We start from the raw sequence: 12,794 nt of genomic DNA on the forward strand, positions 1-12,794 counted from the left end.
CGACAAAAAGTGGAAACACTACGTGTTAACCGATACATACGCAATAAGCTGGTAAGGTTTATGCGGATACAAAACGCATTATGTTCAATGGGCACTGAGTCAGGGATCAGACTTTACTACTTTTAAAACGAATCTACTGTTTAAGCCGGTACGGTTTAACTGTACCGCCAAAGCTTTGCCTTGGTAAAAGACTCCATAGTCTTCTGCTCAAACAAGAACGCCTTCATCCAACAAACATTTAGTGAACCCTTGATCGTAAAACAAATGTGATGTTCATCAGTTCATGAGTTCTCTGATGAGTATTTCTGGACTTCACAACAACCTGAAAAGAAAAAGTGGCATTGGCTTCGAGGCAAAACTTCCACATAAGGAAGTTAACACTGGTGTGAAAAACGAAGCCTTGAAAGTGCCAAATGCGAACTCAAGAAAAAAACAAGGTTTCAGAAAGGAATTAAATTCTACCCAAATTCCTACCTGCGCTCATACTCCTCCAAGCTGCTCTGCTGTTCCCTGAGCGTGTCGCATTCAGAAGCCAGCTCCTGTTTCTCCCGTCGCAGCGCCACATTTTGTGCCTCAAGTGTCATGAGCCGCTGTTGTAGGTCGGTGCACTTGTCACTCAGGGCACGCTCTCGCTCAGCTAGCAGTGTAGCGTGCGTCTGGGACTCGTCTGTATTGAAACAAAAGTGCTTTAACATGCGTGTAAGCTATACACTGGGCAATGCAAAAAGAAGACCATGGACTTTTTTTTTTTTCCCCTACTAGTTACCATAATATCCCAACACATTGCCCACCACCCGTCTCTTGGCAAAATTTCAAATTTCAGGAAGCACACCAAGAAGTTAGCGACCCCTTAAAAGCAATACAGACGACACTATTTTATAGCCTTTGCGTGCTGGTTATGGGCAGCTCGCAGTAGTTGTTGGTGGCACTTTAGCACTTTTTTTTGCTTGCACGAGGGTTCTAAGCTGGGATAGTTTGTTTACATTTAACATGGCAAATAGTGCAGACGACAGGGCAAGTGATACGGACAGCACATGGAAACACCTCGTGTGATAATTGCAGATGTGGTGTGACATGACACTAAGTATTGTCAGAAAATGGCAAGTGGAAACAAAAGCAGGAGTGTGTCAAGGTGGCGCATACTGGTGTTCGAGTGAACAGTGCTGAAGATGGGATGAAGTGAATGACACACACTGTGTTGATTAATAAAAGCAGTTAGTCATAGTGCTGACTAACGGGTTCTTACTCGGAGATGTGTGACTCATATTTCCTTTACTTCACCCCATCTTCTCTGCTGTTCATTCTGAACGGCAGAGAACATAAAAAAGAAAGAAAGATAAAACTCACTCAGCCTATCAGTGAGGCTCCGTTCCACCCTCTCCCAGGAAGCAGATTGCACGCTGAATGTTGACTGGAGATTCTCAATCTGACGAAGGAGGGGCCTTGTGGCTGTGGCAAAGGAAGCATCACTACTTACAATGCACGGAATGATAATGTCAAAGGAAGGCCAAAATGTGCTTAAGAAAAATTTGCAGGACATCCATGAGTTGACAATAGAAGTGAATATATTCTTTACACCATCACAAGGAAATGATTTTACAAGTAACAGTTAACCTTCTCAAGCATGCATGATCACAGTGAAACTTTCGTGACATTGTAGGACAGTGAAGCGGGCAAGATGGAAGTGATCTATAGCAAGATACATGCAAACAGATGAAAACATCTAAGGACGAACACAGGAAGACTGTGTGAACACAAGACTGTTCACGGTGCTGTGGTCTTCGTAAGTTATCCTTACCTGTTGCACACCACTTATGATAGTTGTACAACAAGAAGAAAAAAGTGAACAAAAATACAACTGCATAATCTTACCAGACGAGAGGTTTTGCGTTATCTCCTGGTTTCGTGCCTCGGCTTCTTGGAGTTGCTAGAGCAAAGAGCATAAAATTAGAATTTCTCGAGAAAAAAAACAAAAGAAAACAAGAAGAAAGACCAGGAGAATTCAGCAATTTGTCCACCTCTCAACTCTTTTACCATAAAAGCAGCTACTCCCTTGAATGCCCCGAAATGCCACCTAATTGTATGCAACGACGATGAGGAGGATGGTAGCACGAATACACCACTTTGCCAACTGAATTCCAGAACAGTGAAGAACCGTCATGTAAGAGCAATGCTGAAAATGACTGCTGCATGAGCACATTATATTACTTTGAAATGATCCCCAAGCTCCAATGCAGAAGGCTTACAGAGCAGATAAGTGTCCCCATCTATTCAAGAAGTGGCAGTTTAGCCTGAAAGATAAAGCATCGATTGCAATAGCAAATTAGTAGACAGCTATACGAAGTAAGGATAGTAGCTTTATCGGCCATACGAATGTGTCGGCATTCGCTAACTAATTAAGTTAACAAGCGTGGTGTCGCGTGTACACAGGCGAACATAAACACATCTCACTCGATGAGTGCAGGCACTCGCTGTCAAAATGCTGTCATGGCAGTGGCAGCGAGTGAATCGACCTTCCTGCTGCCTCTTGCTTCAATGCGAATTAAGCAATGAGAACACAGTGCACACGAAACTATGAGCCCTTGCCGCACCTAGACTGTACTCATTGCAGATTGCTTTCAAGATAGCGCTTGCATGGTCGTGCCATATACAGCAGCCGGCAGAGTAGAACCGTCCCCCCTCCCCTTCCTCCCATCCCCCTGGTATCCTGTATGGGGCAAAAGAACGGCGCGCTTCCTCCCTTGCGTGCGCAAGATTAAGCCACCGTCTTTGGCTCACTCTCGCATGCTTTCACTCGCACATACGGCATATGGCAAGCGGCGACAATGTTATTGCCCTTGGACTTTATATGGAACATCACGGCAACATCGACAACAGAAATGCACCTGGAGTGTCCATATAATTGCAACAAAGCAATTTCTTATTCAAAATGCACACAACGTTGTCTTTGTCCACTACAGTATTGGTTGCTGCGGCGCTCAAGATACAGTAAACCCTTGTTATAACGAAGTCAATTTACCCTTATCACTTCATTCGAAATTTCGCCCAGTCCCAACTAAAATGCCTGCATTTTAAGTCGGATTATTTGAAGCATACCGATAGGCTTTCAAGGGGTGTGCGCACACTCACAGCAGCGCTCAGCGCCTTTCACGCCTAAAGCCCCTTTATCCTAGAAAGTAGCAACACTTCTAGATCTCTGCCGCAGTATCCTCTTCTGCACCTCTGTCTTCCTCAATGTCACCGCACCGGTGCTTCCCGCGCGCTCATTGGCTGCAGCGCATGAAATTGCACTACCAGCTGACCCTCACATTATGGAGACGTCATAAAACTTGTTTTAGCTACTTCTTCACTTTTTCTGCGGCCGCCATTCACCTGCCAACGTATTGACCATGCTGCTACGGTGCACCAAAGTTTTGCAAGTTAAGTGAGCATCGTTTGCCAGAAGAATACCTGGCTGCTTCGCTTTTCACTGCAGCAACAGGACACAAAAAGGACTGGCATCGCTTACAATCCCCTAAAGAAACCACGATTTCATGTGGCAACAACAATTGCTGCACTACATTGAAAGAAAAGACTCTGAAACACGACATTCTTTGTGAGGCAAGTACTGTACTTCTCCTAATAGTTGTAGGCAAAGTTGCACGAACGTTTTTATAATCTTTGCAAGCAAGACTCTTTGTTAAATTCATCACAGTGAAGCAGTGCACTGCACATTTAGCACGTGTAAAACATGTTGCTAACTTTTTTTTTTTTCTGTCTGCATAATGATAGTGGGCTTTTTTTCATGTTCGCATTATTTTTATGTCGGCAGAACTTCAAGCTGCAATTACTAGAAGCATTTCGATTGTGTCCTGTTTCCCTGCATGCCATGATGTGATGAAAGATGTCATTAGCGCTTACACTAGACTCAGAATTCAGATTCTTGTTAGGAACTTGGCATCAAAGATAGCCCCCACATCAGACAGAAAATGTGCAAGCACGAGCATTGGCATGTATGCCTCTGTGGCAAAGATATGATTTTAGATGCTTGCAGTAATGAATGTTTATGCAAACATTTATTTTGTTATTGCATGTTTGGCTTCAGGAAGAAGGTACTAGTGATATGTGTACATTTTCTTACCCACACATGGTCTATGGTGTTTCCTGTATGGAAACTATGTTTCGCTGTCTTGTACAGATGATATCAGAATTGGTTAGTCATAAATAAAAGTTATATTTTGCATGTGTGTCTAAAAAGGTTTCCAGCAAGTACTTTGAGTTATTGCTTAAATTTTTTTGCAAATGATAATCATCTCCACACAAATTTGTTGGTCGGCTCTGTTAACCAGTGTAGTGAGCTTTCATGCATGATGTTAGCTCACTGGGCACAGTACATTACACACATTTTTAGTGCAAGTTAAATTTCGTGTTCATTACAATCTCACTGGCATGCCCTTGGGAGCTGCATTTATCTCATGAAATTATATTTACCAATAAAAAGAAAAGTAAATAGCTTTCAGGTCACAATAAAATGTCATAAGCGCTTACACTAGACTCAGAATTCAGATTCTTTCGCCTTTCGCCATTTCTTCAGTTTCGCCCGAAAGGCGAAGTATCGATGGCGATAGCAAATTAGTAGGCAGCTATAGAAAGTAAGGATAGTAGTTTTATTGGCTGTAGAAACTTGTAAACATTCGCTTACTAACTAAATCAAGAAGCACGGTATCATGCTCGCACAAGCAAACATGAACATATCTCACTCGATGACCGTGGAAACTTGCTGTCAAAACGCTGGAGTGAGGAAGTGTGGCAGCAGCATCGAGCGAACTGACCTTCGTGCTGCCTCCCATTTCAATGTGAACTAAGTGGTGAAAACGCAGCCCACACGAAGCTATCAGCACTCTGTCCCCATCTAAGATTGTTTTAAAGATAGGGTCCGCAGCAGATTGCCAGCAAATTTGCTTTTTCCGATGGCTTGATAACTCAGAAAACTTTGCGGCCCCTTCCATGTAAGATGAAGCCATCAGCGACTGTAGTTATGTGCATAAAAGGTCTAATTTCAATATAATGAAGCAAACTGCAGATTTTACCGACTGCATTATATCGAGGTTTAACTGTATCTCGAAGTGTAATAATGTTTGTTTAATAAAGAATGTCCCTAAATTTCAGCATACATACAATATCAGCGGAGTTGCAGTCATAATGTACTAGAATGTAATTACCTGAGAATTTATTTCATGGGATCTATGAATTGTAACAGGCACAGTGATCAAATGGTGTCCAAGGCTACCAAAACTTATTTGCAGAAATCCTAAGTGTGCAACAGGAGAGGTGAAGGAGAAGCTTTACACACTATGTGTATGTTCAATAGTTGTCTATCCATGCGTTATCTGGCACCCAGCTCAGAAGCATCTCACACATAAAATAGAAAAGGTTCAAAACCAGGCAGCCCGATTTGTCACCAATAAGTACGATCCTTTTCCAGTATCTCAGAAACAGAGGCCATGTTGCAAGGAAAATGCTGCAATCTAGAAGACAAAAACTTCCATTAAAATTTTTGCACAGTATTTATTGTAATGAAACGGGGATTAATAAAACAAGATATCTTTTGGAGCCAACATATCTTTCAATGCATTGTCAACATACGGAAAAGTGCAAGAATATTCATTTAGAACCCCTAGTTTTTCCAACTCCTTTTTTATAAGAACAATTAGGGAATGGAATCAACTCCCTGAAGCTGTAGAAAATGTAACCGAAAATAGTTTTGTTTTGCAGCATTTGAACTTATGGCGGTCTATTTCATGTGTACATTTACTTTCATTTACTTTGTATTGGTTATACCATTTGTTACTGCATTTGTACTTCATATTTATTCTGTATTGTTTACATGATTAGACATTGTATTCTGTATTTTGATTTCCCACAGTCAACTTGTACAGCCACGTATCTAAACTATGTTGGATTTGTGTATGCAACCCCACCCCACCGTGCAGTAATGCCACTACGGTGATGCGGGCATTCTGGAACTAAAAATAAAATAACTTTTTTTAAAAATCTGTCATTACCATTTTTTTAAAACACGTGTGGTCACAATACAAGACACACCAAGGCCTTACATTTGACATTTGTAGCATGATTTGCCTTGGTGGCTTGTCTAATGGTTAAAAACACTGTCATTCTGACTCGCAGGACTTTACTTCAAATCCTATGGCTGCAATGACAGCCCATTTTGTGTCTTGAATCTTCAAAGCAGGTCATGTGGCGAACTTGCATTTTGTCCATCAGGTGACCGTAAACTCCACAAAGTGTCCCTCATTCAGCTATTGGCCTTACAAGGAAGGACCACACTTGCGTAAACGGCCTAGGCCAGCACTACCTGCTGCAACTCCCGGATGCTGGCGTGCAGATGCTCCTCCCGTCGTTCGCTGCGCTGGTCTGCCATGGCCAGGGCAAGCTGCAGCTCTTCAATACGTTGGAGCAGGGACGACTTCTCAGACAATGCCTCGGAACGTGCCTGGTCCATGGCCCTACAAGTTCCAGTTCCATGAAAATGTTTCTCTCTGATGGTCATCTGTAGAGTGAACTCAAGGGCTGCACTGAATGATACACCATGTACTTGCTCAAGTATAGCACGGGGAATTATAGGCAATGCAGTGGTAATAACTAATACATCAGTACAGGTCATACAAACACAGTTTAGCCAGTGCAAACAGGAAAGAAAAATTACCATTTGATGATGGAGTGGCTCCGTAAGAAACGACCTGTTCAAATATTGTCATTGCAGAATTTTCAGCAGAACAGCTATGTGACTGCAAAGCTATGAAAATGAATATTTTGGTATACTAGTGTGGTGCAATGAACAAGGAGAAGAGGAACTGAGGTGCCTAATATTCCTTAGTCACAAGAATGTGAAGGCAACAGACGTAGAAAACCAAGTAAAGCATAGGAGAACTTGTTTTTCATGTAAATGTAGGAATGTTAAAATAAACTTGCCGACGGTAGGAGCCAAGCTCTCATCTTCTACAATACATTTGCGATGCTCTACAAATTGAGTCATGGTGATGGCTCTTTCAACGTCGCGGATATTTACGCATGTGTGCAAGGTCTGATCCTGGGGGAGTGTTAGTGTGAACACCACTCATTGCCATGGCGGTGGATGTGGAATCGCAGGCCCAACATAGTAAGTGAGCTTTAGGAGCAGGCAGCTGGCCAGACGGGCAAGCACACAAAAAGAGCATGTGAACACACATACAGGGTTTGTCTGTAAACTAATGAGACTGCCTGCTGCACGGCGCTGCAGTCGCCAGTATCTCGCTCCCCAGAGGTGGGATTTGTGGTGGGGGTTATAAGCTAAGTAATGTGATGGGCGGCAGTCGCATCCAAGCTCTGATGCAGTGAGGATCTGAAATGGCGCAAAAGCTGTTTGTGAGTTTTTGTCACAGTAGAAAACGTCAAAAATGAAGTGTTTGCTGGAGCAGCGGTACACGATTAAATTTTCCTTTCACCTGGGCAAAACTGCTTCCGAGACGCTTGCCTCGGTGAAGGACGCTCACAAAGATGATGCACTGCTAAGAGCCCAGGTTTTCCGGTGGTTCAGTGAGTTCAAGAACGGATGGGAGACCGTTGAAGACATGAGGCGATCTGGACGCCCTTCAACAAGTGGTTTGGACGAAATTGTGGCCAAAGTAAAAAAATCTCCTGGGCACCAACTGTCGTTTGAGCATCAGATTTATTGCAGAAGACCTCAACATATGCCAAAAAAATGGTTCGCAAAATTACTTAAGAAAATTGTATCATGCGGAAGGTTTATTCGAAATTGGTGCCAGAAGTGTTAAGTGATGAACAAAAACGACGAGTTTACGTTTCCTATGAGATGTTGGTGTAGCCAGAAAGTGAACATGACGTTTTAGATGAGTTAATAACAGGCAACGGATCATGGGTGTTCCAGTACGACCCCGATACCAAGCGCCAAAGTTCAGAGTGGCATACCATGAACTCCCCGCACCTCATGACAGCGAGAATGTCAAAGTCCAAGTTAAAGACAATGTTCACTGTCTTTTCTGAAAAGCGCAGAGTGGTCACAGAATTTGCACCTCCGGGGTGAACCATCAATGCTACGTTCTACAAAGAAGTCCTTGAGTGCCTTCACAAAGATCTCTACCAACTAACTCGGGCCCAAACCCTTCTAATTCACAAAGCCGTCAAACGGAAGTGACTGCAGACTGCCAATCGCTGGAAGCTCCACCACAACAACACTCCAGCCCACACCGCCTTTGTTGTGACCCCCTACCTGGCCCAGATAGGGGTTGCAACCTTGCTGCAGCCACCATACAGCATCGATGTGGGCCCAGCAGACTTTTTCCTGTTCCCAAAGCTCAAGAGAAGCCTGAAAGGTCACCGTTTCGACGACGTTCCCACCATCTAAGGGGCTGTCACAGTCTCTCTGAAAGAGGTTACAGCAGCTGACTTCCAGGGAGCCTTTGCAATGTGGGAATCACGTTGGCAGCGGTGTATTGACACCAAGGAAGACTATTTTGAAGAATTTTAATTCAATTTTATAGATGAGGAAGATGATACGCGAATATTTTGCTCACAATATATACTGATCGGATCAATAAATTTTTTTTACCAGACCCAGTCTCATTACTTTATAGACAAACCCTGTACATGTACACAGCTCCTGTGTGTTCACGTGCTCTTCTCATGACCTTGTCTTGTTTGTGCCACACTAGTATTCCAAGATGACACACCAACATGCCCACATTGCAACACCAGCTTACTAGATGAGCATTTTGTTGTTCTTCAATAAATGGGTAGAAGGGCAGACAGGCAGATGCGTATGCTTCCATATAATGATCTCAGTTGCTCAAATTAATATGCAAAGAGATATTTCATTCAAATTGGCAAGGAGCATTGCCTACCTGCGTATCTCTTCACCAGCAGCCATCTTGGCACTTAGGGATGCCTCCTTTGCTTGCCTCTCAAACTCGGCATTGGCATGCTGCAACTGAGCTATCTCACTGCAAGAATGTAAAATGGACAAAAGAACTATAAGCCAGCGATCTCTACCATGCAAGAGAGTGCAGTTTAGCTGGAAAAGGCAGGCAAGATTGCGTACACCACATAGAAAAAGTCTGACCAACATACAGAAAAATGTCAGTCAGAATTATACCAAAACAAAAGCTCTAAGACAATGCTAAATGGCCCGGAGCATCATTTTATTAAAGGAACAGGGATAGAGGAGCTGAACAGAGATATCAAAGTATGAAAATTAGCTACTACAATTTCTAGATCAAACATGTAGCATAATCATGAGCAAAGTGTTCGTTTTCTGTTCTCCCTGTCTCACAAATGCTGTGTTATTGAACTCTTGTCTCAGTGTGAAAGACTGTTATTATCCATGATGGACATTGTGCTTCCTTAAAACCATCATGATTACGATCAAATGAGTTTATAACATGCAAACAAGTGTGGATACGATGCACAGATATGACAACGGGTGACAAAAAGTACTACAGGAGGACAGTTCACTGCAGACACAAATCTGGACAGAGAATTTGCTTCCAAGTTTTTTAGGCTCACATAATTGACATCATAATTTATGCTGAATTGTCAGCATATCACGGTGATGCTGTCATGTGGGTGTAAAAGCACACCGGCGGGAAGGCATGCAACAACCCTGAAGTAAAGAATCATAGAGCCCTTTATTGAGTGAACTAGTGCCCACTAAAGAAAACCACAACTCAGCAGCAATAGCGATGACAACAGTGCCAGCAGCCTCAATCGAATCTCCAATAACTAGCTGGCAATTAGCCATCAACTTGCAGGGCGTAATTATGCATATCAACCAGTGATTATCAAGTTAATTTGAGAATACCACTACATGAAGCACATTACATACATTGGATATTGATAGGCCCAGCATGCTAGGAGCTACAGCACTTTGCAGCTAAAACCTGATAGCACCAGTGGGCTATGTGCTGATACCAAAACTGAACCTTGTTCAAAGGCACCAAAAACAACAATGTCATGTAGCAATAAGGTGTCACAGCACACAGTAACAAAGTGAGCAATGTTTTACCTGTACGCAGTGTCAAGATTGCTCATGGCGTCCTTCAAGTTGATGGTTGATTCATTAAGAGATTCCTAATGTTGAAAACCAAGGATTCAATGTTACAAGGATGACAACTGAACATTTCTTTTAGCCACCAAAACTGACACAGACAGAGAGGGCGTAGACGTGCACACAACACTTGCATTTGTTGGAAGCATAATTTCAGAAGGAATTTCAGTGCCTTAGAGCACAAGGTTAGATTTGTTTTCCTTGCAACAGCTGGCTCTTACTTTTGTGATAAGCACTTGTGATGACAACTCTGACTTTACGCATGGCCAGTGGTTTAACTGACAGCAATCACATTCTTTAATATATACAGTTGTTAATGGCATGTTTGTGGACATCTTTCAACTTATGTTGGCTTTTTCCAGTTAAAAAAAAATTATCAGGGCACCAAGTGTCCCTGTTTATAGAGTAACATAACATCCAACATATTCAAACCACTCTGATGACAGACTCTGAAGGCTAACTTATTCAATGTACAATGATTAGGTAAGTCAGCAGTCTAGATGAAGCTTTTAAGATTTCCAAATGTCTTGTGGAACAAGAATGAAGGATAATGACAGAAGAGCACAAGATGCGGGTCACGTACAAAGCAGTCAAGAGACAGTATAAGTAAAACAGGAAGCCAAATATATACAGCAGACTCGCGTTAAGACGATTCGGCCAAATTCTCGCATATAACGAACACTGTGGGAATGTTTGTATGCTTTTTCTATAGACTCAAGGCAAAAAAAAGTCCCCTTAAGACAAACCACCTGAGATGTGCGCTTCAGTTAAGACAAACACTCAAAGCGACCGGCCCCGCTACCGATCCTGAGGGCTAGGGTGCCTTGATGCGGCGCGACCAGGGGGGTGTGCATCAAGGCACCCTACTGGATGCCTGTGGCATACATCGCCTGTGGACAGAGATGAAAACAAGAGGAGGAAATAAAAAGAGACAGTGACGTTTCACTTCTTGAACGCAGGTGCGGCGCAAGCGTACAGATGCTATAGCGCATATGAAGCTACCGGCCCTCGGTGCGCCTAGACTGTTTGCATCACAGATTGTACTCAAGACAGGGCTCACACAGCCGTGCCATATGCAGCAGCTGCTGGACTAGAACGCCCCCCTTGTAAGCATTCGCTTACTAACTAGATTAACAAGCATGGTGTTAGCGCGCACAGGAAAACATGAACACATCACACTCGATGACTGTGGACGCTCGCTGTCAAAATGCTTGCGTGAGGAACCGCGGCAGCAGCAGCAAGTGAAGTGACCTTCGCGCTGTCTATCGCTTCAACGTAAACTGAGTAGTAGAACACAGCATACGCAAAGCTACGAGCGATCGGCCACCTAGACCGTGTCCTCAAAGCAGATCGCGTTCAAGATAAAGCCTGTGCGACCGCCCGCAGCCAAAGTACAACACCGCTATCCCTACTCTCTCCAATGCCATTCACGTGATGAAAGACAGTGCACTCCCTCCCCCCCTTTCCTCCTTTGCACATGCGAGATTGAGTTGCCATCGTCGGCTCACCGTCACACGCTTTCTCTCACACACACAGTGTATGGCGTGCGAGGATGGTTATCACGAGACCAACCCAGTACGTCCGTATCACAAACTAAACCTGAAGCAACTGCCAGAGGAGGTTAATCCAGCATGCCTTCGCCCACCTTCTTCCTCTGCGACACTTTGCCTCGTTTCTCCTTCCCCACTTTGCTCAATGTCACCTAGACTTTCCTCTAGGTTGCATTGCTTTGCCGCGCGCTCAGCGTGCTCCTTCATACTTTTTCTAGCTCCGAGCTTGCACCTATGACCTGCGAGGGGACAGATGCCTGCTTGAACTCCCTAGTGAACTTTTTCCAGCAGCATGAAGGCACAGAAGGATTTTTAAGGTCATTAGGTGAGATGACATCGTTTGTGGCTGCTCGCCGATTTGCACAGAAGCACCAAACATCTATCAAGGACTGGATGAAACCAAGCAAGAGCACCACTTGAAAACAGTTTTCTATTAAGTACAGCTAAATAAATGCTTTATACGTCGTTTTTCCCCCCGCTTTAAGTCTACTTCAATTACCGTTTTGAAGTAAGATATTTGGATGCACCTGGTCATGTTGCTAATTATTCTTATGATAAAACGAACTTCTGATAAGACGAACAAATTATCACGGTCCTCTCCAGTTTGTATTAAAGGGAGTCTACTGTATTCCACACAGCGTAATTGGTTGTCAAAGGCAAAGTTAAAAGGCAGAAAGTTATGAGCTGTATTTTACAAAACTCCTTTTCGTTGTCCATTCTTTCTGCCTTTTTTCATTGACTCAGGCACTAAAAAAATTCTGTTGTCTTTCACCTGAAGTGCTGTTGCTTCTCTCTCCAGCTTTTGTGTTGACGACGTCAAGTGCCGTATTGTGTCTGGCGTGGGATGAAAAGAATACAGTAAATAAAAGTTCAGTTCTCCATGCTGCATGTACATAGCCACAGTATCACAAGCTTCTACTTTTAAAGAATAAGTGAACAGTAAGTGGCCACATTGTAAGTTTGCCTAAGTTAGAAGCAGAGCATTTTGTGAGAACAAAATGAATAATTAACTAACATTCACCTACACTTCTCTAAAAAAATGTGCTCAAGCTATCTGTTCCTTACTTTTACCACAATTGTACAGTACTTGGACTGCATAAATCAGCCCTCAATTATTTTGCACAATGAGGAATTGTCACACA

General features: G+C 43.2%; 1 protein-coding gene across 1 annotated transcript in view; it reads right to left on the bottom strand.

Moving 5' to 3' along the window:
- Positions 1 to 12,794, bottom strand: part of LOC126525488 (TATA element modulatory factor-like) — a 58,045-nt gene that overhangs the window by 25,678 nt on the left and 19,573 nt on the right. The window contains exons 12-18 of the mRNA XM_050173376.3: positions 12,425 to 12,486; positions 10,061 to 10,125; positions 8,901 to 8,999; positions 6,356 to 6,506; positions 1,873 to 1,927; positions 1,348 to 1,449; positions 475 to 667 (exon numbers count right to left, since the gene is read on the bottom strand). Coding sequence (XP_050029333.1) covers positions 475 to 667; positions 1,348 to 1,449; positions 1,873 to 1,927; positions 6,356 to 6,506; positions 8,901 to 8,999; positions 10,061 to 10,125; positions 12,425 to 12,486 — 727 coding nt within the window. The remainder of the gene's footprint in view (positions 1 to 474; positions 668 to 1,347; positions 1,450 to 1,872; positions 1,928 to 6,355; positions 6,507 to 8,900; positions 9,000 to 10,060; positions 10,126 to 12,424; positions 12,487 to 12,794) is intronic.

The sequence above is a fragment of the Dermacentor andersoni genome, chromosome 8 (genome assembly GCF_023375885.2).
Source record: "Dermacentor andersoni chromosome 8, qqDerAnde1_hic_scaffold, whole genome shotgun sequence".
NCBI classification, from domain to species: Eukaryota; Metazoa; Arthropoda; class Arachnida; order Ixodida; family Ixodidae; genus Dermacentor; species Dermacentor andersoni.